General features: G+C 42.9%; 2 protein-coding genes across 5 annotated transcripts; both read right to left on the bottom strand.

The window, feature by feature from the left end:
- Positions 1–6,996: 6,996 nt before the first annotated feature.
- Positions 6,997–8,790, bottom strand: s100t (S100 calcium binding protein T). Of its 2 annotated transcripts, XM_054780792.1 has the most exons (3): positions 7,878–8,790; positions 7,405–7,567; positions 6,997–7,323 (listed from the first exon to the last, which is right to left on the bottom strand). In XM_054780792.1, exons 2-3 carry the CDS (start codon positions 7,564–7,566, stop codon positions 7,162–7,164), a joined length of 324 nt encoding a protein of 107 aa, XP_054636767.1. In that variant the 5' UTR covers position 7,567; positions 7,878–8,790; the 3' UTR covers positions 6,997–7,161. The 2 variants fall into 2 exon arrangements, with proteins under 2 accessions (XP_054636767.1, XP_054636766.1); XM_054780791.1 differs by lacking the exon at positions 7,878–8,790 and having other exon boundaries at positions 7,405–7,760.
- Positions 8,791–10,416: 1,626 nt separating this feature from the next.
- On the bottom strand, positions 10,417–27,219 carry si:ch211-105c13.3 (uncharacterized protein LOC325758 homolog). 3 transcript variants are annotated; one of them, XM_054783155.1, is made up of 4 exons: positions 27,053–27,219; positions 19,803–19,908; positions 10,844–10,968; positions 10,417–10,753 (listed from the first exon to the last, which is right to left on the bottom strand). In XM_054783155.1, exons 3-4 carry the CDS (start codon positions 10,961–10,963, stop codon positions 10,598–10,600), a joined length of 276 nt encoding a protein of 91 aa, XP_054639130.1. In that variant the 5' UTR covers positions 10,964–10,968; positions 19,803–19,908; positions 27,053–27,219; the 3' UTR covers positions 10,417–10,597. The 3 variants fall into 3 exon arrangements, with proteins under 3 accessions (XP_054639130.1, XP_054639129.1, XP_054639128.1); XM_054783154.1 differs by lacking the exons at positions 19,803–19,908; positions 27,053–27,219 and adding an exon at positions 18,321–18,505 and having other exon boundaries at positions 10,844–10,965; XM_054783153.1 differs by lacking the exons at positions 19,803–19,908; positions 27,053–27,219 and adding an exon at positions 18,321–18,488.
- Positions 27,220–27,547: the final 328 nt, after the last annotated feature.

Below are 27,547 nucleotides of genomic sequence, written 5' to 3' on the forward strand. Positions count from 1 at the left end.
TATTGACACCTTGACACACCACACCAGCTAACCAGGAAACGTTAATGCTAGGTGTAGCGTTCCTTTCTATGTTGCTATGTGAAATCAATGCGCCCAGGAAGGAAGTTCCGCTAATGCTTGAAAGGACCAAAGTACTGCAAAATGCTGTAAGTATTGCATGTTATCATGAATGTACCTGTTACTACGTGCTCACAGCATGTATATAAAACCTTGTTGGAAGTTTTTGGGGGGTTTTTAATAGTGGTCTTTGTAGGCGGAATAGGTGTGTACCAAGCTAACGAGTTAGCCTCCAATTTATTTATTCTAATGTTAAGAATAGGTTTGATGGCTGACGTACTGCAGGTAATGTCTCCTAAATGTATCATTACTGATGCCTAGTAGTGACCAGAATACTGCATATGACTTGTTTTTCAATATTTTTTAACTAATAATCGCCTGTAGTCAACCAAACCGCGAGGGAGCGATATATGAAGCGCGATGCAGCGAGGGACGACTGCACATTAAGAACACATTTGCAACACAGTGTATCAATAACACTAGATGCGCGCCATATTGTCCGCTCGCCGGAAAATGTACGCAAACTGAGGCAAAATGATGGCATACCTTTTGTCCCTCCATCTTGCCTAAAAAAAACAGGTGCACCTGAAGTGCCCAGTCAATGTAGCAGTATCCGTCAAAAGTTAAGGCACACTTTTGTCATGCTACTGGTAAATCTATTTTTTAAAGGGGTGTGTTCACTCCACAGTAGCTGCTGTTAAAACCGAGGGTTTTTTCCCACATTTCCCATTAATCTTGTGCCACAGGATAGAATGAAAGAAAGAACCATTTCCTGCCTTTCTAATTTTGAGGCTGCTCAGCTTCCTTTTTACACACACACTGTAATTTTTCCACTGCTGGGATTTTACACAATCATGGGTGGAAGGCACAGCCAAGGACAGGTTGTGGGAAGTTGGAGTGTTTGACACGTCTTTCACCCAAATTCAGCACCTGTCAAAAGTTTAGAGACACCTATTCATTCAGCTACATGGGAAAGTGGATCTAAACTTTTGTCTATGTCTTGTAATATGTCGTCAATGCTCAAACTGTGGTACAAGTACCACTGGTAGTAAGCAGGCTCCATCTAGTGGTACTCAGGAACATTAAAGAAAAATACAATTCTCTTAGAAAGTGTCCAAACTTTTTCCACTGAGGGCCGCATACAAAAAAATCAAAGGATGCAGGGGGCCACTTTGATATTTTATATATATTTTTTAGTTGGCAAAAAAGGCTTAAAAAAGCCTATTTACAAATATTTAACTCCAAAGCTTTGTGTTACTACTTGTAATCATTATCAGCATGTCATCTTTTTTCTTTACTTGGTGCTTTTTTGCTGTGTTTTTCACATTTTTGATGAGTTTTTTTAGTGTTTCATTTTATTTCTACAATGTGCCATGGCGCAATAATAAACAAGGCGTGGGCTGCGAATGGCCCCTGGACCGCACTTTCGACACTTTGACCTGCAGTAATCCCGATGGCCACTTCACTCTATCACGGTTTTTCAAAAATATATCAACGAATAAATAAATCATGCTGTTTCGTGGTTGAATACGGCCTATTATTACTCAAAAATATGTATATTTAAGCAAATTGTATGAGTTTTTTGCCAAAATTAAGCATTTTCAAGCATAAAAATGGCCAAATTATCTATAATACAAATATATGGCATTCAGAAGACACACAAACACCAGACTTGCTCGCTGGAACAACAGCCTTTTGTTTCAGGCTTGAATAATCTCACAACAGGCCCAATAATCCCTAACACGGCTACTGTTGCAGCTGTAACCCATGCCAAGCTAAAACTCTTAACCCCAGATATCACTTCCTGTCCGTCTCTTCACTCAGCTCCCCAGCACCAGAACACAATTACAGCAACAAACACGAGCACGAGTCTTATTTATGTCCTAAATGGCTTATTTGATCTTATTATGTCTATGATATTGGGTAATAGGAGTGTTGTTTCATGTCTAGAGGGCTCTAATAATGTTAAAAACCATTGAACCTTGGTTTTTGTCACAAATCCATTCCAAAAGGTCAGACTAAAACCAAAACGTATGAAAACTGAATACATTTTACCCATAAGAAATGATGCAAACCCAATAAATCTGTTCCAGACATCCAGAAATATTACCACAAAAGACATTTGATTGAGAATAAGTATTGTTTTACATGAAGAAAACAATGCGAAATACGGGGTCAGTTGGGTTTTTGTACGATTCAGTTTTCAATGGAAATTTTGCCACAAATACCCCAGCAGGCACACAATATTGATAGAATGTTGAATAAGTCGAGGTCAGCAGGCCCCCGTCCCCACTGTAAACAGTCTGGACCGGGCACTGCTTTCCCTTTCTGAGGCGCCAGACGGTTTGCCAGAACCTCTTCGAGGCCGTCCGAAAGTCGTGCTCCATGGCTTCACTGAACTCCTCCCACACCCAAGTTTTTGCCTCGACCACCGCCGAAGCCGCGTGCCGGTGGCCTACCGGTACCGATGAGCAGCTTCAGGAGTCCCACAAGCCATCCATGCCCAATAGGACTCCTTCTTCAGCTTGACGGCAGCCCTGACCTCTGGTGTCCATCATTGGGTTCCGGGCTTGCCGCTATGACTGGCACCGACCACCTTGCGGCCGCAGTTCCGATCAGATGCCTCAGAAATGGAGGCACGGAATAGAGCCCATTCAGACTCAAAATCCTCGTCCTCCCCCAGGAGGTGAGAGTTGAAGACTCGACGAACGGGAGACTCTGCCAAACGTTCCCAGCACACCCTCACTACACGTTTGGGTCTCTCGGGTCTGTCCGGCATCCTCCCCCGCCATCTAATCCAACTCATCACCAGGTGGTTATCAGTTGACAGCTCAGCCCCTCTCTTCACCCGCGTGTCCCGAACATGCGGACGCAGGTCTGATGATACGACTACAACTCGATCATAGACCTGCAGCCTAGGGTGTCCTGGTGCCAAGTGCACTTGTGGACATTCTTATGTTCGAACATGGTGTTTGTGATGGACAAACTGTGGTTCGCACAGAAGTCGAGTTCAGATCGGGGAGGCCGTTTCTCCCAATCATGCCCCTCCAGGTCACACTGTCATTGCCCACATGGGCGTTGAAGTCTCCCAGTAAAACGAAGGAGTCACCAGTTGGGGTGCTCTGCAGCACCCCTCTGATGGACTCCAAGAAGGCTGGGTACTGTGAACTGCCGTTCAGCACTTACGCTCAAACAACAGTCAGGACCCTTTCCCCAACCCGAAGGTGTAGGGAAATGACCCTCTTGTTAACCGGGCACGACTCCAACACAGAGGCACCGAGCCGGGGGGCTATTAATAAGCCCACACCATCTCGCCGCCTCTCCCCTGCAGCAACTCCAGAGTAGAACAAGGTCCAGCCCCTCTCGAGGAGTTTGGTTCCAGAGCCCAAACTGTGAGTCCAAGTGAGTCTGACTATATCTAGTCGAAATGTCTCAACCTCCCTCACAAGTTCGGGCTCCTTCCCCGCCAGAGAAGTGACATTCCATGTCCCAAGAACCAGATTTGGCCGCTGAAGACCAGGTCGCCCAGGCGCCTACCCTCGACTGCCACCCAAAGCACAATGCACCAGACCCTTTTGCTTGCCTCCGCAGGTGCTGGGTCTACGGGGGGGAGATCCTGTGTAGCTTGTTTGGGCTGGGCCCGACCGGGCCCCGCGGATGAAAGCCTCGGTATACCACGTCCGAGGGAGGTGCGGTCCCTTCTCTTGTGTTTATTCATAGAGTCTTCTGAATCACTCTTGCTCTGGCCCGTCACCTAGGACCTGTTTGCCTTGGGAGACCCTACCAGGGGCATATAGCCCCAGACAACATAGCTCCTAGGATCACTCGGGCACACAAACCCCTCCACCACGATAAGGTGGTGATTCACAGAGGAGAGCTCTCCTCGCCACAATATGACATTTTATGACGTGGACTAGTGCAGCTTATAGTCCAATTCAACTTATATATGTACAAATCTGTTTTTCTCTCTCAATTTAGTGTGTGCGGCTTAAACACCAGTGCGTCTTATACACTGGAAATTACGGTAAGTTAACCAAATACAATATTAAAACCTTATATACAACAAAACTGGTCACTGGTTGGCAAATTTCACACAATGAGTATGAAATTTGAAAGGAGAGGTGGAAGCAAGTCAGTGTTTTGCAAGTCTCAAGTCATTAATCTCAAGTCTCTAGTCAAGTGTCAAGTAAAGATATGCAAGTCCAAGTCAAGTCTCAAGTCAAGACAAGACAGGTGGAGCAAATCCGAAGTCACAGGCTTGAAATTTTTGGGTCCTTCCAAGTCACCGGCACTGTTTAGTGTCTCCCAAGTAAAAGTTATCTATTACATTTGAGTCATACAATAAATACATGTTGTGTTGTGTTTTTTTAAATATAATAAGACCAGTGTGACAAGACACAGACATAAAAAGAATGCTGACATAGCATTCAGTATTTATGTAATCCACACATTCGTTGTTTGTTCTTAAACCTGATTGGACGTTAATAGATGCATTCAGTGAGGCATGTTCTGTGGGAAAATATGTTGTGACACAATGACACAATAACAATAATGTTTTGTGAATACTTTGAATTGGGACCCATTTTACTCAACACACTCACTGAAAATCTCCATTACTTTCAAGTCATCAGACTAAAGTCAGACTCAAGTTCCAAGTCACTGCTGCCAAATTCCAAGTCGAGTTGTAATTCTTTCGTGATATCGTCGAGTCCAGAGTCTTCAAAATTGTGACTCAAATCCAAGCCATGTGACTCGAGTCCACGCCTCTGCTATTATATAATTCTGTTTTTTCAAATCTATAGAGTCCAGATGTCTAGTCGTTTCATGAAGGGTTCAAATTTGGAGCATTAGTTAAGAAGTGACCAAAATACGATGGTCAAATCAACGACAGAACCCAGCAGTGACTAAACGTCAGCCAACCCGTGTTGTTTCAACGTTGTGCTTGTGTCGCTTGCAATGTCATGACCTAATTCAACAGTTATCATCGTTATTTCAATGTCGTGTGCCTGCTGGGACAGTGTGTCACATGTTTGTCAAAAACTGAGGTTCCACTCTACGCATGAAATAATTGGAATGTAGTAATAATCCATCCATTTGCTATGCCGCTTGTCCTCACTAGGGTCGCGGGGGTCTGCCAGCCAATAGCAGGGCACATATAGACAAACAACCATTCACACTCACGTTCATACCTATGGACAATTTAGAGTCTCCAATGAACCTAACATGCATGTTTTTGGAATGTGGGAGGAAACCGGAGTACCCGGAGAAAACCCACACACACAACGAGAGATTTGTAATATGAATGTATAATAATAATTAGGGGTGTACCGATCAGTATCGGATGATTTGAAAAAGCACGGTACTGACATATGCCGATACTTGCTTTTTAACGCTGATCAGCTCCGCCCCCATTGCAGCAGCCAACCTATAGCCACCGTCTCCCACCCACTTTCCCTTCACAAAGCCAAAACAAGCGTGTCTGCCGTGTGAGACTTCCTGTTGTTGTGAGAGTGATGTAAGTTTTGCACCCTGCAAAAAAGGTCACAAAAAATATCTTTCCTGGGTGACGCCTTAAAAAGCTTTAGTTTGGTGCGCCATTTGGGGGGCGGTGATCATCAGTCGGGCGGCGGCTAATTGGCCAAAACGCGGGACACGCGCCCGTGTGTGCGTGGCAGTCAGAGTTCTAAGGCAGATAGCCCGAAAAGTGGTTAGATTCGAAGGACTAGATGGCTGACCGGGCGTCGGCGGCGGTGGAGAACACCAGGTTTGCCGACTGCCTGGGGTCCTGCTGGAGCGCCATCAAGCTGCTCTTCCATGGTCCTCTAAGTTTCACCCGTGATTTTGAAAAAGTAAGTAAATTATGTTTTTGTCAAAATGTTATGGTTCTCCTTTCGTATCATATATCAGCCCGGGGTCACCAGGGTGGTGCCTGCGGGCACTAGGCAGCCCCCCACGACCATGAGGCGCCTGCAAGCATGCTTTTCATTCAGATTTTCAGTTAATAATGTGAGAACACGAGAAAGACTTGCATTCTTAAATACAAAATTAGTTGTGGATACTCGCATTTTGTTAATGTTCTGGTCAAACGAGCATATTCGCTTTGATTGGCTTAAAATACGCTATGAAAATAAATGTTGCAAAATGAGTAGCTCTTGGCCATTTTCATTTTGTAAAAGTAGCTCTTGCAAAAAGAGGTCATTTCTATGAAAAATGGCTCTGTTTATGTCAAAATGTTGCACCATTGTTAACCTCATCATTATCACTTGCGGGTTTTTGCAAAAGCAGATTTGCCGTCATGTCAACATTAATAAAATCAAAGGAAGAAAGGTGGGAGGGGCAACAGGGAAGGAAGTGCCACTTCCCTTCAAGGCTTCGGCACACGACCGAAGATCCTTTCGTTGTGTTTTTATCCCCCTTTCTCTGCAACAAACGAAATTCACCTTTTGAAATGTTGCACAAACCATGTCAGCAAACAAAAATCCTTTATTATCACCTTGTCTCCTTATGACAAAGTGACAAGGAAATGTGTTTCCGAAGAGTTCTTCATTAGAGATCAATTGGACTTTGCTAAACCTTTGTTGGCAGCTAATCGCTCTCTCCAGTGCTGGCATTACAAACGTTATCTACTCCTGTTTGAATTTAATTATAAACTGTCCTAGAGACTCCTAGACTCATTTCACAGCTGTAATGACAGGGATGTCGACTCATACGAGTTCTACTGCAGAAATACAACTCTATTAATCAAAAATGTGCTGAAATTGAATTCAAATTGCTGCAATAGTCTTGAACTCACCTTGTAGGCCACAAGCCAATTGCAAGTCGCGTGTTTGGTGGCAAAAATAAGCCATGGTGAAGCACTCCGATCTTAATTTAGGGCCACCTGCTATCATCTAGAGGCCGTTTCTCGCAACAGATGACGGCCAAGACGAGTGCTGTTTGAACAAAGACCACATTTATTCTTTCCAGGGGGGATTCCAGAGCTTGAAAGTGTTACAAAAAGGCATGAACCCAAACAGAGATGGAATGTAAACATGGAATTAAAAGAGACATTCAGACGCGTGTTGTCCTCTCTCTTGATGGAGTGCTGCGCTGTGTGCGCTACGTTCACTTCTTGCAGGGCTTCTCGTTGTATTCCAGGAAAAAGTCGTTGCACGCCACAGTGAGGGCGCCCACCAGGATGATGAACTCGGTGAAATCCACCTCGCCGTCCCCGTTGGAGTCCAGATCACACATGACCTTATCCACCGCCTCCTTGTCTTGGGCGTGCTGCACCAGCAAGATAGAAAAAAGTCACTTTTTTTGTCCATGGCAAGTTCACCACCCCCACCTTCATCACCTTGGACTTACCCCCAGGTAGTTGCCGAGCTCTGTGGTGAGCATCTCTTTGAGCTCAAGCTTGCTCAGTGTGTATTTATCGCCCTCGTTTCCGGAGTACTTGTGGAAGGTTTGGATCAGGAGCTGCATGGCGCTCTCCAGGGTGGAGTTGTTCTCAGAGTTGGGCAAAGACATTCTGCACATAGAAGAAGAAGAGGAAGAGCAGCCGTTGGTGTTGTGCTACAGGGTATAATTAAACAGGGACACGGACTGCACTGCTTGTCAGCTTTGCTCTATTTCCTCATCACTCCATTCCGCTATGCTCGCTCAAGCTGGACATGTGAACCAGCTGAAACGCAAAGCTGGTAGAGCAAGCAGGCCAGACAACGTGATCCCCCTGACTGGATAAGCCACTTGCAGCACCGAGTCAAACGTTTATGGACACCTTCTCGTTCAATATCATGACATAGCCTGTCTAAACTTTTGCCTCGCAGTCATCGTCTTACCTGACTGGCGGGCGAGGGCAGGCCGGAGGCTCAGGTGCAGAGACAGAGTAGACAAAAGGCAACTGATGAAGAGGACGAGTAAGACCCCCGTCTTAAATACAGCCCTTACTCCGCCCACTTCCCCCCCTCCTTCTTTGTATACCATCAGACACCTGTTGGGTGGACACAATGAAGACGTTAGGTTACGCTCTGTAGGCTAGTACGTAAGTGTTACGAGTGCAAAGCAGCACGTATACGGTCATCTGCTAGCAATGTGACTTTTGATTGGCTGTGCTCACTCAACCGACCACAATCCAAAATACGATGTTTGCTGTTTATGTATAATAATGTTACATAATGTTGAATTAAACACATACACTACAGAGATGGTACAACTAGGAACAGAATGCAATTCTTTCTAGGACGTAATGGAGGTAGGAATACAACAGAAAACAGACAACATACCTCAGACTGGCTGACTTACGTCGACATAAGCGGTTGTCGACATACAAGTGGTGTGAAAAGGTGTTTGCCCCCGTCCTGATTTCTTAGTTTTTTGCATGTTTGTCACACTTAAACGTTTCAGATCATCAAACAAATGTAAATATTAGTCAATGACAACACAACTGAACACAAAATGCAGTTTTTAAATGGAATGTTTTATTATTATGGGAGAAAAAAATCCAAACCTACATGACCCTGTGTGAAAAAGTGTTTGCCCCCTAAAGCTAATAAGTGGTTGGGCCACCCTTAGCAGCAACAACTGCAATCAAGCGTTTGTGATAACTTGCAATGAGTCTCTTACAGCGCTGTGGAGGAATTTTGGCCCACTCATCTTTGCAGAATTGTTGTCATTCAGCCACATTGGAGGGTTTTCCAGCATGAAGCGCCTTTTTAAGGTCATGCCACAGCATCTCAATAGGATTCAGGTCAGGACTTTGACTAGGCTACTCCAAAGTCTTCATTTTGTTTTTCTTCAGCCATTCAGAGGTGGACTTGCTGGTGTGTTTTGGATCACTGTCCTGCTGCAGAACACAAGTTGGTTTCAGCTTGAGGTCACCAACAGATGGCCGGACATTCTCCTTCAGGATTTTTTGGTAGACAGCAGAATTTATGGTTCCATTTATCACAGCAAGTCTTCCAGGTCCTGAAGCAGCGAAACAGCCCCAGACCGTCACACTACCACCACCATATTTTACTGTTGGTATGATGTTCTTTTTGTCAAATGTTACGCCAGACGTAATGGGAAACACAACTTCAACTTTTGTTTGAGTATTTTTCCAAAGGTCTTGGGGATCATCAAGATGTTTTCTGGCAAAATTGAGACGAGCCTTAATGTTCTCTTTGTTGTTCAGTGGTTTTGGTCTTGGAATTCTGCCATGCAGGTTGTTTTTGCCCAGTGTCTTTCTTATTGTGGAGTCATGAACACTGACCTTAACTGAGGCAAGTGAGGCCTGCAGTTCTTTGGATGTTGTTGTGGGGTCTTTTGTGACCTCTTGGATGAGCCGTTGCTGTGCTGCGCTGCACTTTTTCACACCACTTTACATATTTAAGCAAATTTGGCTTTTTTTTTGCCTAAATGCAGCATTTTCCATCACAAAAATGGCTAAATGAACTAAAATAGAAATATAAGGCATTCAGAAGACCCATTCCAATTGTGATATGCGGTATTCTACACTGGTCACTAGGTGTCAGTAGGTGAAAAATACAAGCACCAGACTTGTTCACCGGAACAACAGGCTTTTATTGCAGGTTTGAATGATCTCACACAACAGGTACGATAGCAATAACATAATAACCAGAATAACAACACAGCTAAAACCTACCTCTGAACCCCCTACCTCACATCCTGTCCACACGGCAACACACACGAGCATGAGTTTTATTTGTGTCTTAAATGGCGTTTTGTCTCTTAGACATGCTAATCTGTTTGTGCTCAACTGCTCGGTTTTGCTGCCACGTTATAAATAAAAGCTTGCCTGAAGCAAGAGGAAAGTTTCCTTCCTGAAGGGCTGTGCTCTATTTTCACTTGGAGTTTTTTTTTTCTCGTAAATTTACAACTTTATTCTTGAAATCTCAGATGACTTTTTTTCCCTGATGTGGCCCTAATACTTGGTCGTATTGAAGAGTATTGTATGATTAAAAACCAAAAAACCCCCCCCAAAAACTATGGAAACAAAGGAGTAAAAAAACAAAAACACAATAATGATCCAAACGTCATTAAAAGTGAATAAATAAATGACAAGACATTAAAAAATGTTCAGAAATGTTTCAAGACGTCATGTTTACATGAGTCTTTCACTGCAGGACTGTGTGTGTGTGTGTGTGTGTGTGTGTGTGTGTTTTTGAGGATAGTGTTGCATGTGGAGCACAATGGGACGCCATCTCCTGTGTGTCAGGATCTGGTTGCAATGCTTGATGCACCAAAGCGCTGCTGACTTGACCTCATCAGGGATACCACACTAAGCTAATTTTAGCTGCAGCAGCAGGTATGTTTGCACGTCACGGGGAACCACAACACACACTCAGTCTCATAAATGACGACACATGACACCGTCAATCAGTATGAAGCTTTTATTGAGAGTTCTTGATACGGAGTCCATCAATGCGTTTCTGAGCTCATGATGGAGGGAAGGTTTACATGTTTGCGGGTTAAGAGCATGATGGGGTTAGTTGTATGAAACGGCACTTTTAAAAGCATGAAAACACAAAGAAAGAAAAGCATGCAGGGTCTTCTCCATCTATGACGCCGCCGCGTTGGTGTCACACTTGTTCTGACTGAGCGACTTGGCCAAGTAGCCAATCAGAGTGAGGTATTCCTGGAAGCTGACCTTGCCGTCGCTGTTCTCGTCCAGGCTGCGCTGCATCTCCTTGACGGCCGCCGAGCTGTTTGTGTTCTGCAACGAAAGCCAACAGGCTGGATGTGATGAGGAGCAAAATGGCGCATGTTTGTATGTGGTGGTGGGGGGGCGGGGGCTTTCCTTTACCTCCATGATGCCACTAAAATGCTTCTTAACCATCTTCTGGAAGGACTTGCCATCCAGGCTCTCCTTCCCTCTGCTAGAGCTTAGAAAGGTGGTCACCAGGGTCTGGATGGCTGACTCCATGTCTACTGTGAGATGGGAACACAAGAAAAAGTTTAAAAATACATCAGGAGGGACGTCAACATATCTTCAAAATGCTGTTTCAGAGCAGTGGTGGTCAATCTACGGCCCGTGGGCCACAGAGGGCCCAAGGGAGTATTTGATAAGGCCCATCATGCAAGTCTCCAAACAAACCAAACCCCTGTGCAAACACAAAAACATATTTGAAATATTGAAACAAGTTACAAACCACAAATGCTCATCATATTTTAGTAAGGCCCTCGGAGGACTTTATATGACCCCTGATAGGAAAACGCTTCAAACGCCGTTTTAAAGTAACAGTACGGAATATTGGAAAGTTTCATTACGCAAAATAAATAATATGAATTACAAAAATTTGTGTTATTCATTTCTAATTATTTTGGATCTCCTTTGCATCTCCAAATTTGCTGTTGTTTTTTAATTAAATAATACTACTAAGAATGTTGTTTTTTATTAAATTAAAATAAAAAATATATTTCTATTATCTCTAACTTTTCTGTTGTTTTTTTTTAATTAAATAATACTACTAAGAATGTTGTTTTTTATTAAATTAAAATAAAAAATATATTTCTATTATCTCTAACTTTTCTGTTGTTTTTTTTAAATTAAATAATACTACTAAAAATCATAGCATTATCTTCAGATTTTTTTAAATTGAATAACACTCCTAAAAATTTTAGTATTATCTCCAGATTTTTTTTAAATTAAATAATACTACTAAAAATCTTAGTATTATCTTCAGAGTTTCTGTTGTTTTTTTTAAATGAAATACGACAATAACAATATATTACTATTATCTCTAACTTTTCTGTTGTTTTCTTTAATTAAATAGTTCTACTAAAAAATATTACTATTGTCTCAAAATTTTCAGTTATTTTTTTTGTTAAACAATTCTACTAAAAAATATTAGTATTATCTCCACCTTTTCTGTTTTTTTTTATGAAATACAACTAAAACATATTACCATTATCTCCATTTTTTTGTTGTTGTATGGCCAAAATAAATAATACTCCTTTTTAATGAGTGTTATTTATTGTATCACAAACAATTGAAGAACTAAAAACCTTTTTACTAAAATAGTAATGTCAACAAGCAAATCGTTGCTGCTCGAAGAAAACCTTGGAAGGTGACACAAAGAGCTGATGTCAGCATCCTGTATGCAAGGTGCAGGAGGCATGCGTGCTCTCTGCGGTCAAAAGGAGAGAGAGCGATGGACAAGGAGGAGGAGGAGGAGGAGAGGTAAACACAATGTGAGCTGTGATCTCTGACGGAGGACATCTGATCTCCAAGATGCCAACTGGTTCTCGGATTACCGCCTACTGTCCGTCTGCTGCTGCGACCGTCAGCACTGTACACCGTATCTTTATACCTTGCTTGCTCAAGTAAGGGACGGAAAGCAACAACAAGAGGTCACCTGCTATGATATCACTGCAAAAACAACCAGGACAAATACTCTTCATACTCCGTGTGCTTCATGACACAACTAACTCCACTCAAATGGCAGCCAGCTAGCAGACAAAGCCACAAAGATCTGTTCCAATTTTTATTTCCTGCTCATGTGACATGGCTTCCCAGCAGACCCTCACAATACGTTTGGGCCTGCCAGGTCTGACCGGCATCCTCCTCCACCACCAGAGCCACCTTACCACCAGGTGGTGATCGGTTGACAGCTCCGCCCCTCTCTTCACCCGAGTGTCCAAAACACATGGCCGCAAGTCCGATGATACGACCACAAAGTCAATCATGGAAGTGCGGCCTAGGGTGTCCTGGTGCCAAGTGCACATGTGGACACCCTTATGCTTGAACATGGTGTTTGTTATCCACAATCTGTGACGAGCACAGAAGTCCAATAACAAAGCACCGCCTGGGTTCAGATCAGGGGGGCGGTTCCTCCCAATCACGCCTCTCCAGGTCTCACTGTCGCTGCCAACGTGAGCGTTGAAGTCCCCCAGCAGAACAAGGGAATCCCCTGAGGGAGCACTCTCCAGTACTTCCTCTAGAGACTCCGAAAAGGGTGGGTATTCTGAACTGCTGTTTGGCACATAAGCAAGTCCCCCCACTCAAAGGCGGAGGGAAACTACCCTCTCGTTCACCGGGTTAAACTCCAACATGCAGGCCCCATCCGGGGTGCAACAAGAATTGCCACCCCTGCCCGTCACCTGTCACTGCTGGCAACGCCAGAGTGGAACAAAGTCCATCCCCCTGGAGAGGACTGGTTCCACAGCCCTTGCTGTGCGTTGAGGTGAGTCCGACTACATCTAGCAGGAACTTCCCAACCTCATGCACCATCTCAGGCTCTTTCCCTACCAGAGAGGTGACATTCCATGTCCCAAGAGCTCGTTTCTGTAGCTGAGGATCGGACCGCCAAGGTCCCCGCCTTTGGCCACCGCCCAGCTCACTCTGCACCCGACCCCTTTGGCCCCTCCCAGAGTGGTGAGCTCCTTGGAGGGGGGGACCCATGTCGTCTCTTCGGGCTGTGCCCGGCCTGGCCCCATGGGCGTAGGCCCGGCCACCAGACGCTCGCCATCGTGCCCCTCCTCCAGGCCTGGCTCCATGTTAGCATAGCCTCTTGTTGCTAGGCAGACCGTCAATGAAACAAAACCGCCACACGCCAGTAGTGCATTCCCCCGCATCACAGAGCAGAAATATGTGAAGAAGTGGTATCAAGTTCAAGAAAAACCTGCATCTTAGCTTTGTCATGTAGGTGAAAAAGCACATATTTAATAGCAACTTTGCTCTTTTTGTCCATTTTTGCTGGGTTTTTTCCCAAATATTTCAACTTTTTTCTGAAATAATCTTTGTAAATTGTAATATTATGATTTTCTTCCCATAATATTTTGACGTTTGTTTGCTCACAGTACAGCACAGGATGGATGATCTAGCCTGACCTCAGTTCACTGCAGGATTTAAAAAAAAAAAAGCTTTTTAATTTACTCTGTTATCTGAGCTATTTGTTTACGTCATCAGATGTATTGTTATGACGTCACAATTCCTCATATTTATCGTGCACCCCTAATATGTAGTATTCTACACTGGCCACTAGGTGTCAGTAATGTTGCTGTAATGTTCCGTGAGACACACAAGCACCAGACTTGCATGCAGAATGCTACTAAAATAGAGATGATGTGTCATCGATGCAAACAAAACAGAGGATTACTATCAGGATCCAACCACACAATTCAGTGTGGAAATTTCTAATTTTGAAATGCATCCTCTATTAAAAGGTTTGCTCTTTAACGAAATCATCACATCACAACACAAATACATTTGGAGTGCCACAAATAGATGTGGCTCTCCCTGTTGGCCCGTGCTCATAAACGCATTACAAAGCACCTGGTGTGCCACAAAATAAGACGACGGAGCAGGAGGGATCCGTGTTGCCAATTTAGCAACTTTGTGGTTATATTTAGCGAGTAATCAGAGCCCTCTAGATACTCCTTTTCCAAAAAACTGAAAATCTAGTGTGGAGACTTTTGCATGTATCGCATCTTCTCAACGAGCAGCTAAAAAACAGTTGCAGTTCTAAACACAGATGCTTCTGCAAATGCGTCATGGCCAACTATGCAAATGTGATGGTGACGTTATCTTCCCGTACGTCATGACGGACAACCCGCTAAAGACAGCTGCTTATGAAGGCAGCTGTCATGGATTCCATTTTGGAGCCGATCATTATCCCTGCAGTGCGGTTGGATTTGCGGAGAAGACTGACTGGGAAAGACCATGAAGCACGGCCAAGAACATCTGCCTGGAGTTGTTGTTATTGTTGCTTAGTTACACCGCTAGAAGCTGATAAATGTCCATGTGACACGGCTGTCACAGCACAAAGCTCACACTGTGCACACTGGTCCACACCCAAAGACGCTTTCATGGGTGAAAGGAGCTCAGTCAGTGAAACTCCAGTCTTTGTAGCGTACCTGTGAGTCAGTGAAACTCGAGTCTTCGTCACCTACTCCTAAGTCAGTGAAACTCCAGTCTTTCTTCATAGAGTGTCCATGAGTCAGTGAAACTCCAGTCTTCGTTGAGCCAGTGAAAATCCGGTCTTAGTTGAGCACCCGTGAGTAAATTAAACTCCAGTCTTTGTAGAGCACCTGTGAGTCTGTGAAACTCGAGTCTTCAGAGTGCACCCGTGAGTCAGTGAAAATCCGGTCTTTATAGAGTATCCATGAGTCTGTGAAAGTTGAGTCTTTGTAGCGTACCGGTGAGTCAGTAAAACTCCAGTCTTCAGCGAGCACCCTTGAGTCTGTGAAACTCGAGTCTTCAGCGAGCACCCGTGACTTAGTGAAACAACAGTCTTGGTAGAGTACCCGAGAGTCTGTGAAACTTAGGTTTTCGTCCAGCACCTGTGATGCAGCTCAGGAAGGAACGGAGAGTTGCTCTGAGGCCTTTTCCACGGGGCAAATACAACAATCAAGAAACAATGACATGTTACCTGTTTGCCTTTTTTAATTGAGCTAGCGACAGCAGAGTAAGTGAACGGGTTAACGGAGATGAGTACCCGATTCAGTAAAACCTCATGAGTCTTGAATGACTCGTTCAGGACTCGCACATTTCAACTGCACATCACAAGCAGCAACAATTAGGAGCTTGCTTGCATTAACCTAATTACTGAGCCAGTGAGGCCAAACACACATCAAGATTGGGTTTCATGTGGCTTTATCATGCCAGCACACACACACACACACACACACACACACACGCACACACTCACTTTTTCCTACATACACTTTTTCCTACATACACATGCATCTGTCACCAGCTTGTTCCATCATTATTTTTTAATTATTTAACACCTTACTGTAATTGTCACAACACTTTTGGAACAACAGCAGGGCAGCAGGCAGGCCTAGTGGTGTGCGCACGTGCGCGCGTGTGCGTCTAGGTCATACATTATAACGACTGACGGGCACCATTAGCATCTCCTTCAAGTGTAATGAGACAAACATGAAACCATTCCGTTGATGTCATTTTTACAAATGGTTGATGAAAACAAGCAGAGGTGAGTTAGTTAGTTTGTAGTGTTGGCTTCATAAGAGCACGAGGGCGGCCTGCTTGCGTGAGTGAGTGCACATTAGCACGTGCTTTGCCCTCAGGCATGACTCACAGGACTTGTGCAAGGCCCGGTTTACATGCATTGCCTTGTTAGCTTTGCCTCTAACTGGGATTTGATGCAAGATTATTATCGTGAAAGATAAAGCGCGTGTCTAATATTATAGGGTAGGGAATACCCTGCACAATGTGGCCTTTAGGTCAGGGTTCTTCAAAGTGTGGCACAGGGAGCCTCCCTTGCAGAATATAATGTTGTTTCGGTTTCTGTTATGTCTACAACCGCTTATGTCGATGTGAGTCAGCCAGGCCAGGGCTGTAAGTCCCCACTGACCCCGCCCCTTTTGAGATATGTAACCAAGCCTTTGTCACATGTATCTGAAAGTCATGGATGCATATTTGAAATGCCTCCTGGTACGGCTGCTGGTGAACGCAACACGACTGCTAGCCAAGCAAACAGCATCCTGAGCTGAGCGTGTTCCAGGTATCAGTGTGTGCTTCAGGCTGTACAGTACAGTGTTGCAACTACAAAGCAGACAAGTAGAAACCAGTTCAGAGCCAAGGCCGGTTAGGAACGCCCCAACGCACCTCACAGCCGCACGGGCACATCCAGTACGTTGGCAGTACGTGTGAGGCATATGAAGTGATGTGGTATAGTTTACAAAGCACACACTTGCATGCGACATCAATAATAGTGTTTAGGAGATTATCAATGAAGTTGTGACATGCAAATCTGTTTTTGGTGAAAGAACTATTTTTTTCAAGTGTTTGACTTTCAACGGCTTCGACGAAGTGGCATATTTTTCAAGATAAGAAGCCACCTGTGTACCATCAACAACTACGCCTGCACAATCTAAAGCAAACACTGACAACTCAACGGATGGATGGGCCACCTTGATATTTTTCGTTATGTAAAACAGTCCACGTACAGTGGTGTGAAAAGAGTTTGCCGTCTTCCTGATTTCTTTTTTTTGCATGTTTGTCACACTGAAATGTTTCACATCATCAAACATTTAAGTGTTCTCCTTCAGGATTTTTTGGTAGACAGCAGAATTCATGGTTCCATTTATCACAGCAAGTCTTCCAGGTCCTGGAGCAGCAAAACAGCCCCAGACCATCACACTACCACCACCATATTTTACTATTAAAATACTTACTTTATTTTGCTATAATTGTTATTTAAGAAAAAATTAATGTAACTATAATAATTGTATTTTTATTTTAAATTATTATATTACAATATATTATATGAATAAATGTAACTTATAAATTCTATAACTTATCATTTTTATTATTTTATATATACTGTACAGTATTTTATAGGCATAAAAGACAGTCTTGTGTTACATTGTGTACCTCAAGGGTCACCAACGTGGTGCCCGTGGGCACCAGGTAGCCCCCCACGACCACATGAGGTGCCTGCAAACCTGCTTTTCATTCAGGTTTTCAGTTAATAATGAAAGAACAGTAGAAAGAAATGCATTCTGAAATACAAAATGTGAGTTGTGAACACCAGCATTTTGTTAATGTTCTGGTAAAACAAGCATATTCGCTTTGTTTGGGTTTAAAATAAGCTCTGAAAAGAAATGTTACAAAAATGAGTAGCTCTTGGCCATTTTCATTTTGTAAAAGTAGCTCTCACAAGAAGAAAAACGTTGGTGACCCCTGATGTACCTAATCTTGTGACTGGTGGTATTTTCCAAATAGCAGTTGCTGAAGTGGTCTCACGATGTACTTAAACAACAGCTGGTCTTTGAGTAAATGTGCTCGGTCATACCAAGCACCCTTAAAAGGTGTGACTGGGACACTTCCTGTAGCTGTCATCACCCGTGCATGTCGAGTATAACAAAATCATTCACACTGATAAGAAGACCAAAAAATCTGACCTCCATTACACGGGTCACATGTGCCAAAACGGCGTGACGGAGACAACGTTGGGGTGACAGGGGATCGGGCCTCGCCCCCCTGCCCCACTTTTAGCGGTAGCCCAAACTAATACTGACAATTTGTACAAAGACCACAGCAGGGAGTGACACGGAGCTCATGAATTAGTGAACGTGACACGGCTTGGGTTTCCCCGGACGTGTAAAGGGACAGGGGTTCGTTTACCAAGAAGGAGAACCTGATCCGGCAAGATGGCTCAGTAACAACGCAAGAAAAAACATGTAAAATTCATGAGAAGGCCACAGAAATGCATAGTCAATTGCACGCTTGAATGGTGTCAATGCATACAGTGAAAAAGGAAAAAGCATAAATGTCCGGTCTGTAAGTAGTGGAGAGAAGGAGCCACACTCACCGGTAGGATTGAGGCTTTTGGGTAGAGCTACAATAGGTGCAGCTTCTTCTTCTTCTTCTTCTTCTTTCCTCTGAGCTAGATGAGGCAGCAGCACATATCTTTTCCGTGATTTCACTTCTCGCTGCAGCCAACTTTTTTTCACTGTCACAGGGCGTGTGCGTGGGGGAGAAGGAATGTGGAAAGGGGCGCTGCTGCCTGCTTGAGCAACCGTTCAAGTCTGCGGCATTCCCACTCATTGTGTGTCCTGCGCTACAAAACACCTTTTAAACTCGTTTTTCTTTGAAACTTCAGTCTCATTTCACTTTTGCATGTTTCTTTAAGTGCATCACAACATGTAGGAACCAGTGTGTGTGTGTGTGTGTATGTGTGTGTGTGTTTGTGTTCACACAGATGCACAAAGGCCACACCCTGACACAAAACACACTCTAAACGGCACAACACATGAGACACAGTGAACGCCTCACGGTGCATTCTCCAGATAGTTGTGCATAAAGCGTACAGACTTTATACTTATAAACAACTAAATTAGCACAAAGACCTGTAAACGCAAGTTGTGCGTGTGCAGAGAAGGAGGAACAGACGGGACTGCTCCTAATATTGCTACAAAAACACAAGTTGTGTGTGAGGACACACAACTGGCTTGGGAGCTTCCAGATGTGCTTAAAGCTGAGCTCCCCATCACTCTTGTTGTCTAATACGCTCAGAAGAGGGAAGCATTAAAGTAATATAAATAATAGCGTGCTTTAAATAAAAGTGTCACCTTCAATAGTTCATTAAGATCTCACCCAAAAGGGTCTCCGTCACCACCCAGTGGTTATTTGACCCAACTGCACGTACGTTGGGGAATTTTCCACTCTTAGAGGCCCCAGGAGTTACATTTCATGTACTTTTACTACAGGCTAACACAATTCAAATGAATTAACAAGCCGTCTTTTGTGTACACAAGAGACTTGTGTGCAAGGGTGTGTGAGGACACACACACCCTTGCAAGAATAAAACAACGGTCTGATGACTGCAAGTAAACACGGCTTCTTGTGAGTCACCGGTTGAAAGTGTGTGTAATTGCCATCCTTGTCTGGCCACACATGCAAGTACTTGCTGGTTAGTAACCACTTATGGATATCACAAAACACACCAGCAGACTAAAAACTATTAGTGATGGACAATAACTAGTAACTACTGCTTCTTCCACAAATACAGCAGCTGCTTGACCGAGGAGTACTTGGTGGAGAAATCAAATACTGTAGTTTTCCCAACAGTCACGTCCCCTCTGATAGAGACCACAGCAGCTCTGCATCCACTTGGACAAGTAACCGCTATACCTCAGCACACATGGCGACAGTGGAGTTTCAGGAGAAAGTACTGCTCTAATGAAGGCAGTGGCTCAGGAGGTAGCGCAAGTTGGCCAGAAGTCGGAAGGTTGGCGGTTCAATCTTCGCTCAGTTAGTGTCGCTGGGTCCCCGGGGAAGACACTTCACCCACCTTGCCTCCAGCGCTGCCCACACCGCTGTATGAATGTTTGGTGGTGGTCGAAGAGGCCGTAGGCGTGAACTGGCAGCCATGTTTCCGTCAGACTTCCCCGGGGCAGCTGTGGATACAGATATAGATTACCACCACCAGTGTGTGACTGAGGAGTGAATGAAAAATGTGTTCACGTCATTGTCAAGCGCTTTGGGTGCCTTGAAAAGCGCTTTCAAACCTAATCCATTATTATTTTTATTATTTTAGAGCGTCATGTGTCGTCGTGGGTGTCACTACAAATTTTGGTATTGATCCAATACCAAGTAAATACAAGGCCAGTTTTTTGGAACATTTTTACTTGAAGATTTGGGATTCCTGTAATGATAATAAGAAAAAATACAGGGAAACATTTCAGCAAAAACATTATTTTCTCTTTTTGTACTCTTATTTGTGAACAATTTAACAATATTCAACACAACATAACAATACCAACAAAACAATGTATTCATGTTTATTCTGTATAATTGTTTTTTAACAAAAATAAGTAAACAAAAGCAAAAACTAGGATTGGTTATCATTCAAATCCTTTGGCTTTTTGCCCCCTCCTGTGTCAAACAACTTCTTCCCTGATTTTTTCAAACAATACAACAACATATAAATATATTCAATATATTGGAACAAGGACCCCACCAAGTGGGGGGGTGCGTCACTGTTGATGTAGTACACTGCCGATGGGGATGTCATACTTCATGTGTAAAAATCTGAACACTGCTTGAAGCCAGCCATGGCTTGTTCAACATGATAGAGTGAGAAAAATGTCTCTCATTCCATGTGGAAGTGGTACATTTTTGGCTTCTTACTTTGTCCTTCTTCCTCACTATATGTGAAACACTTATCGCAGTTGGGTCTGGCACCGATTAACCGTGATAAATGAGGGACCACTGTATTGTGAATATCAAAATTTGGATCGATCCACCCACTTCTAGCAGCTTTTGTGTGGCATCTGTAAAGCAGAAGTTTAAAGTGGAGTTTGAAGAATAACATGTTGATCCATGCAAGCATTCCTTAACAAAACCTCCTTTTGGTTGTGTCATACAAATATGTGCTACATGATCTCATGTTTTTAAACCTTATTTAACAACAGAACATGACGTGATTCACTTACGGGTGTTGGTTTCATTCCGTGCAGCGGTAGACGTGCGTGGGTGCGACTTATAACACGCACAAGTGATTTAAAACACATTCATGATGTTTTGCAGTCTCCATGTAGGTGTGTGCTGGTTTGAAAGATAATGTAACGTCATTGTGTATCTAAGTTCTCACTATATTGATGAACACATGCACCATAATGCGCGACCACGTCAGTTGTGGTACGCGTGAATGAGGTGTGCTATGAAGCAGAGTTATGATTAGGGTTGGGTGTCGAGCATCGAAGTGAACCGGGACTAACATTCCGATTCTCCCGGGATCGTTAGTTTTTGAAAATTTCGATGCCTACTTTCGATGATCGACCAGCCCGCCGACCGGAAAAAATGGCCGCACAACACAAATGAAGAAGAAGCCGGCGAACACCAACGAAGCAGAAGCAGCAGGAAGCGTTTGTGTTCATCCCTTTCAAACATGGACCGTGTGTGACGGTGCTCGAAAGTTTTGCTGAAGTTCTGCAAGAAAAATGAACGGTCGGTGCACTGCAACATTTGCAACGCCATCTATCATGCAATGCATGGTGCGCCACTCACAGAGTGCAGAGTACAGGGTGCCCTGTTTTTGATACGCTAAGACAGACTTCTTCCGACCAGTCAGGTAAGTAAAACAATAAATTACGTCGATCTAATGCCAACATTGAAGCGGCAAACAAATAATAGTTTATACTGCGAATACAGTGGCCAACTCAAATATCCAGCTAACGTAATGCTGTGTACTTTACCTGACGTTAACGCTAGCTTTAGCCGGGACGTTGACCAGACCCAGGTTTAAGTGTTACTCCATTCACCTTACTTGTTTGATATTCTACATGCAGGTTAGTAGTAGGAACTCATGGTTAAGTTGCACTTTGTCTATGCTGCAGTTTACAGGGACGATTGACGACAAGCTACATCGTAATGCCTTTGTGAACAACGGCTAACAGGTAGCACCAAAGCTACGTATCTGTGGGGGTCCAAATGTATTTCTGGCGAAATATATGGGAAACAATGCACTAATTAGAGCACAAACCAACTTGTGACGGTGCAGCTATGGCTGATTGTACCAAGAAATACTTTATAGTGGGACACTCTGATAGCACCGAGCATCCCGGAGACACAACACAAATCATGTAGGACGGAAAGCAATGAAAAATGCAGTTGGAGCCTAATGAAACATTCCCAAATGCCAAAGACTCACTGACGCCCCACTGCCAGCGTAGCAGAAAACTATGAATGTAAGCCCTTTCCAAACGTAAATCACTCACTAACGGGACAGCGTACAATGTGACCCATGGAAGTGTACCACTCGCTCCACTTAAACACGGTGCAACATTTGTCCAGTTTAGCTGCGTTAACGAACAATCGACTCAAACTTTGTTTTCTATAGGGAGTAAAAAAGAAAAAAAAAAAAAACATGGTTGAAGTGCTGCAGCGAGCAAAAAGAAAGTCATAAAACAGGTACAATTATATCGCCTGTGTCACCAAAACTTTTGCGAACGAGCCACTGGGGTTCCGGCCGCTGACAGCCCTTATTAGTTAGCCGTAAGCCCTGACAGGAGGTGCACATTAGGGAAACAGTTATAGCACTAACAAGCTCAGTGGCTTCATCATCCAAAACCTAGTTTGCAGAAGTTTTGAGGTCTCCCAACATCCTGCTCTCCTCTGAGTCATCACCGAGGCCACAAAACATGGCCACTCATAGCTCTTTCATGCGCTACAACATCATTGTTGTTGTTAGCTTTTGGTTCCGGTTTGGTTTCATTTAACAATAAAAAGAGCAAACCTGGGGTGACAGTTTAGTTCAGCAGTGCCCCCCCCTAAAAAAACGTACACCTATAATGATAATTTGCTATATCCATAAACATGGGTGGATGGAAACCCCCATAGCATCGGTACTGGATCGAAATGATTGTTAGTTGCAGCCCTAATAATAATAATAATAATCATAATAATAATAATAATAATAATACTATCCTATTCAATAATAATATCCTCTGATATTTAGAATTGTAAAAATACAATTTATAATAGAAAACAACATACAGATACATATACATACATTTTTATTAGTTATTAGTATCAACATTTTACCTTTTTCTAGTTACATTATGCCTTTTTGCTCTATTTTTCCTCTTTAGCTGGGTTTTTGTTTATTTTGTAATGAGCCATGTTCCACAAATGGCACTTGTGCCACACTTTGGGCACCCATGCATGTTTTGCCAGGAAGGCGTGGCGCAGCAAGGAGGAGGAGGATTGCGTCCAAACTCTACTTTCTTGGCTCTGTTGGTTAGGAGCTGGGTTGCATTGTGGAGGGGTTTTTTTTGTTTTGTTTTGTTTGTTTTTTTTACAGCTTTCAGACGTGTATTGGATGGTGTTACAGAAATGGAGCTCATTCCCACTTGCCTGCTTGGCGGAGTCTTCATGTTTGTTGATGGCTTGTATTTAATGACCGAATAAATGCATGATGCAAGAAACACTTATATGCGCACCCTTCCTGGCTAAATATAGCAACCATGTCACTAAATTAACACACTCTTCTACGTATGAAGCGTGTTATGAAACAGAACCGGTGATCGCCGGTATGTGAACGCTGGCGCCGAGCCAAATGCGATGAGCGTCAACAGAACTCAGCGATTAAAGGTGCTACGTGGGTTGATCTGACAAATCTTTAAGTAAAGTTGATCAAATGTAGAATGTGCTTCCAATAATACTTCGCGCACTGCCACTTCCATATTCCTGTATTATCATTCATAGTAGCCTTGCCTTAGTTCACAGTCTAATTGGCTTCTGGCTGCCTTGTTCTTGCGATACAGCTTTTTTCCAAACGAGAAATAAGTTTTAATCTCGCGACACCCGTAATTTCTACGTCTACGGAAGTGGTCACCAAACTTTTTGAGCCCAAGATCTTGGCCATGAACCGTCCCCCACGCACCCTCCAACCGGGATATTTATATATGGGTGACTTCAAGGGTCACCGTCACTTCCATAATACAAAATGGTGGTGCTTACATTTCAGCTGCTGTGATTTCCGCAATATAACACCTCACCGTGCACCAAAAGCATTTTCCTGCATCCAAAACAGGGGTGCCCAAAGTGTGGCCCGGGGGCCAATTGCGACCCTCGGCTGTGATTTTACCGGCCCACAGCACAGTCTAAAAATATAATTTAACAAGGAAACTTAATTAAAAAAAACAACAGCAGCAGCAAAAATGGCAAAAACAATCAAAGTAAAAATATCAAGAGAAGAGTTGTCACCCAGCAAGGAAATAAAGCCACCATTTCACAAGAATAAAGTCATAGTGTGAGGAAAAATTTTATTTTAGTAGCATGAAGTTGAAATATTCAAAAACAATGAATAATGTTGTAATTTTTTGGAAGTTTAGGTTGGGGGAAAATGTATAACATGTTAAAATATTAAGAGAAGAAAATATACAAGAAAGTTGAAATATTTGGAAAATTATTTTTAAAAATCAGCCGCAGAAATTTTACCAGAGAAAAGTCAAAATATTAACAGAAAAAAAAAAAGTTTTCAAATGAGAAAAAACGTTACAATTTTCTGGGAATAAACGGGAATAACGTTAAAATATGAAGGAAACACGTCATAATCGAATGAAGAACGAAAGTCGCAATTTTCCAAGAATAAAACATCATTTTAGTCGCATTTCACGTGTATTACAAAGGTGAAATGCAGTTTTTTCTTGCGCTACGTATACTGTAGCTTCTTAGCATATCTACCTGGACACGTGTTGCTTTACAAAAAACCCAAGTGGACCTTGCATCCTTTCATTTTTCAGTATGTGGCCCTCGCTGGAAAAAGTTTGGACACCCCTTCATCCAAAACATGTACTTTGACCGAACTCTGACGCCTCTATTACATAGTCTGCACACAATGCAGCTCAAGTTTAACCGAGGAAGACTACCGGTATATGCAAATGAGCTGATGTCTGCATTTGCACAATATGAACTCCAGAGTATTTCCGCGTTATTTCTCCATTTTTTTCATCAACAATTCAATCACCAAAGTGACACTTTGGGGTAGTGTTGTTTTACATCATGTTTCCATGGAGGATGAAGTGTGTCACTCTTGTGCTCACTACCAATGCTTTCAGGAACACAGTGTTGATTCTCGCATGGAGTTTGAAGCCGTGTCCATCCATTAGCTCAGTGTTACGTGCGGGCGTACGTCGCCATGACGTCACGCCCTGGTCGGCCCGACGACACTGAAAATGGTAACTTGTGAAAAAAAAAAACACACAAAAAAACAGAAAATGCCTCACCATCATAAATTGGAATCAATAGAGTGCACGGTACCATTTTCCCATGACTGTTTATGTGTATGCACATAAACGGTGAGGCACTTCTTCATCACAACGAAGCATATGTAAAACTGTCTAAGTTGGGTTTTTTTGTCAAACCTTCCATTTAAAACTCATTTATTTACTCATACAAAGTGAAAAATCAAGCATTTATAAAAAAAAATAACAATAATGCAAACTACACAGGGCCACGGGCACCTTATAGTTCCACGAACTAAAGCTACCAGGAACGAAAAGCTCCTGAACTTTTGGTGGAAAAGGGGGCAAATGTTTATTTTGACAAGTATCTGTGTGTTTTTCTTGTGTTGTTCAAATATATTGTGTGTCTTGAAATACTGTGGTCGCACGGTGGCCGAGTAGCTTGTGCTCACAGGGTTGGACTCAACATTCGGGTATCCCAGTGTGGAGTTTGCATGCTCTCCTGTTGCGCGGCAGGGGGAGGCGGGTGATCCTCCGGGTAATCCGGCTTCCTCCCACATTCCAAAAAACATTTGTGTTTGGTTAACTTGGAGACTCGAAATTGATGAGAATGTGAGTGTGAATGGTTGTTTATGTGTTCTGTGCAGGGGTGCCGTCAGAAATTCCCCATGGAGCCCATGAAAAAAAAAAAAAAAAAAAAAAAAATCACATTTGGGCCCCTCCTTTTTCATTTGTACCTACAGGGTCCCTGTCAGTTATGGGCCCTTGGAATTGTCCTAACTTCCCCTGCGGTCCAGCCAGCTAACCCGTGACCCTAATAAGGACAATTATTGTTACATTATAAGGGAATAGGTTATTATTATTATTGAGCACGGAGGGCTTTGGCTGCAAAAAGCCAGATTTGAATGAATAGTAGTTTTTGTTTGCTAATTTTGCACTATTAATTTTATTTTGCTCATACGATCGATAGATAGATAGATAGATAGATAGATAGATAGATAGATAGATAGATAGATAGATAGATAGATAGATAGATAGAAGGATAGGACTGAGAAATTCACATCCAAATTCACAAATTCATAACCAATTGTATGCAATAAAAGGGAATAAGCCAAGGAATCTTTTTATTTTATCGATCTTGTTACACTGTTTTATATTGTTGTATCAATTATTGTTAAATTGTTCACAAATAAGTGGATTAAAAAAAATTGCCCAGTGTTTTACATTGATTATAATCAAGATCATCAAATTAGTCCAAGTAAAATTAGTCCAAGTAATGGTATCGGCGATACTGGCTCTGGATTTACTTGGTATCAACCATCTTTATAGTTAATAGTCACCATGCAACTAATTAGCTTCTAATTAAGTGTGACTCTCAAGCTATGTATATTCAACCACCTTCCAAAAGCAACTGTAAAGTGTGAGGCCTTCCGTCTACGTTTTATGAAGAAATTAAACTAGAGCTACAGCTGCAACAATTAATCGATTAATCAATGGATTACCCAATTAATTGACAACTATTTTGGTAATTGATTAATCGTTTTTTAATTTAAATATGTAAATATCGTCTGACTTCAGCTTCTCAAATGTGAATACAGTGTCCCCTCGTTTATCGCGGGGGATCGTCCCGAAATGGCCCACAATAAGTGAAATCCGCGAAGTAGCCAACTTTATGTTTACAATTATTATATACAAAACCCTTCACAATACACTTTTCTCAGACAGGTATTAACATTTTCTCACATTCCTCCCTTGTTTAAACACTGTCAAAGTTTAAATTTCGTTTGAATTTTAATGATCAATCTACTAGGTTGGACACAAGAAATTAAGCAACTCACATCACTCCTCTCACCTTTCAGTTGTAGCGTTTTTATATCCTTGTTAAAACATATTGCTCCTGCCGTCGTCCTCCTCCTCGTCCTACTCCTTGAACCGAAGATTCATTTAGCCGGTTGGTCTACTGTTTATTGGCGGTTAGCAAGCAGGTCACACAATTAGCGAGTTTGCTAGCGACTATTGAAAACAGCAGGAAAGGCAGGAAGGAGATTGATTGACAATGGTCTACAGCCAATCAGGACGCAGAACACAATGCGCGGGTTCTCCCTTAGCCAATAAGGACTGTTGTGGCTCTATAGTTAGTCGGCTATTGTTTACTGTAGGTTCCTAGTATGCTCGTACAGGCAAGTAAAGCCATACTGAGACGAGGTGCAGCTGCACACGTCTTGCCCGTGCATACGCTGTTAAAAAAAAAGCGAAACAGCGAACTTGCAAAAGGTGAACCGATGTAGTGAGGGAACAGTTTTTTAATTTCCTTAGTCGTCCATGACTTTCTGATATGTTGCAGACT

Source organism: Dunckerocampus dactyliophorus, chromosome 7, assembly GCF_027744805.1.
Source record: "Dunckerocampus dactyliophorus isolate RoL2022-P2 chromosome 7, RoL_Ddac_1.1, whole genome shotgun sequence".
Lineage (NCBI taxonomy): Eukaryota > Metazoa > Chordata > Actinopteri > Syngnathiformes > Syngnathidae > Dunckerocampus > Dunckerocampus dactyliophorus.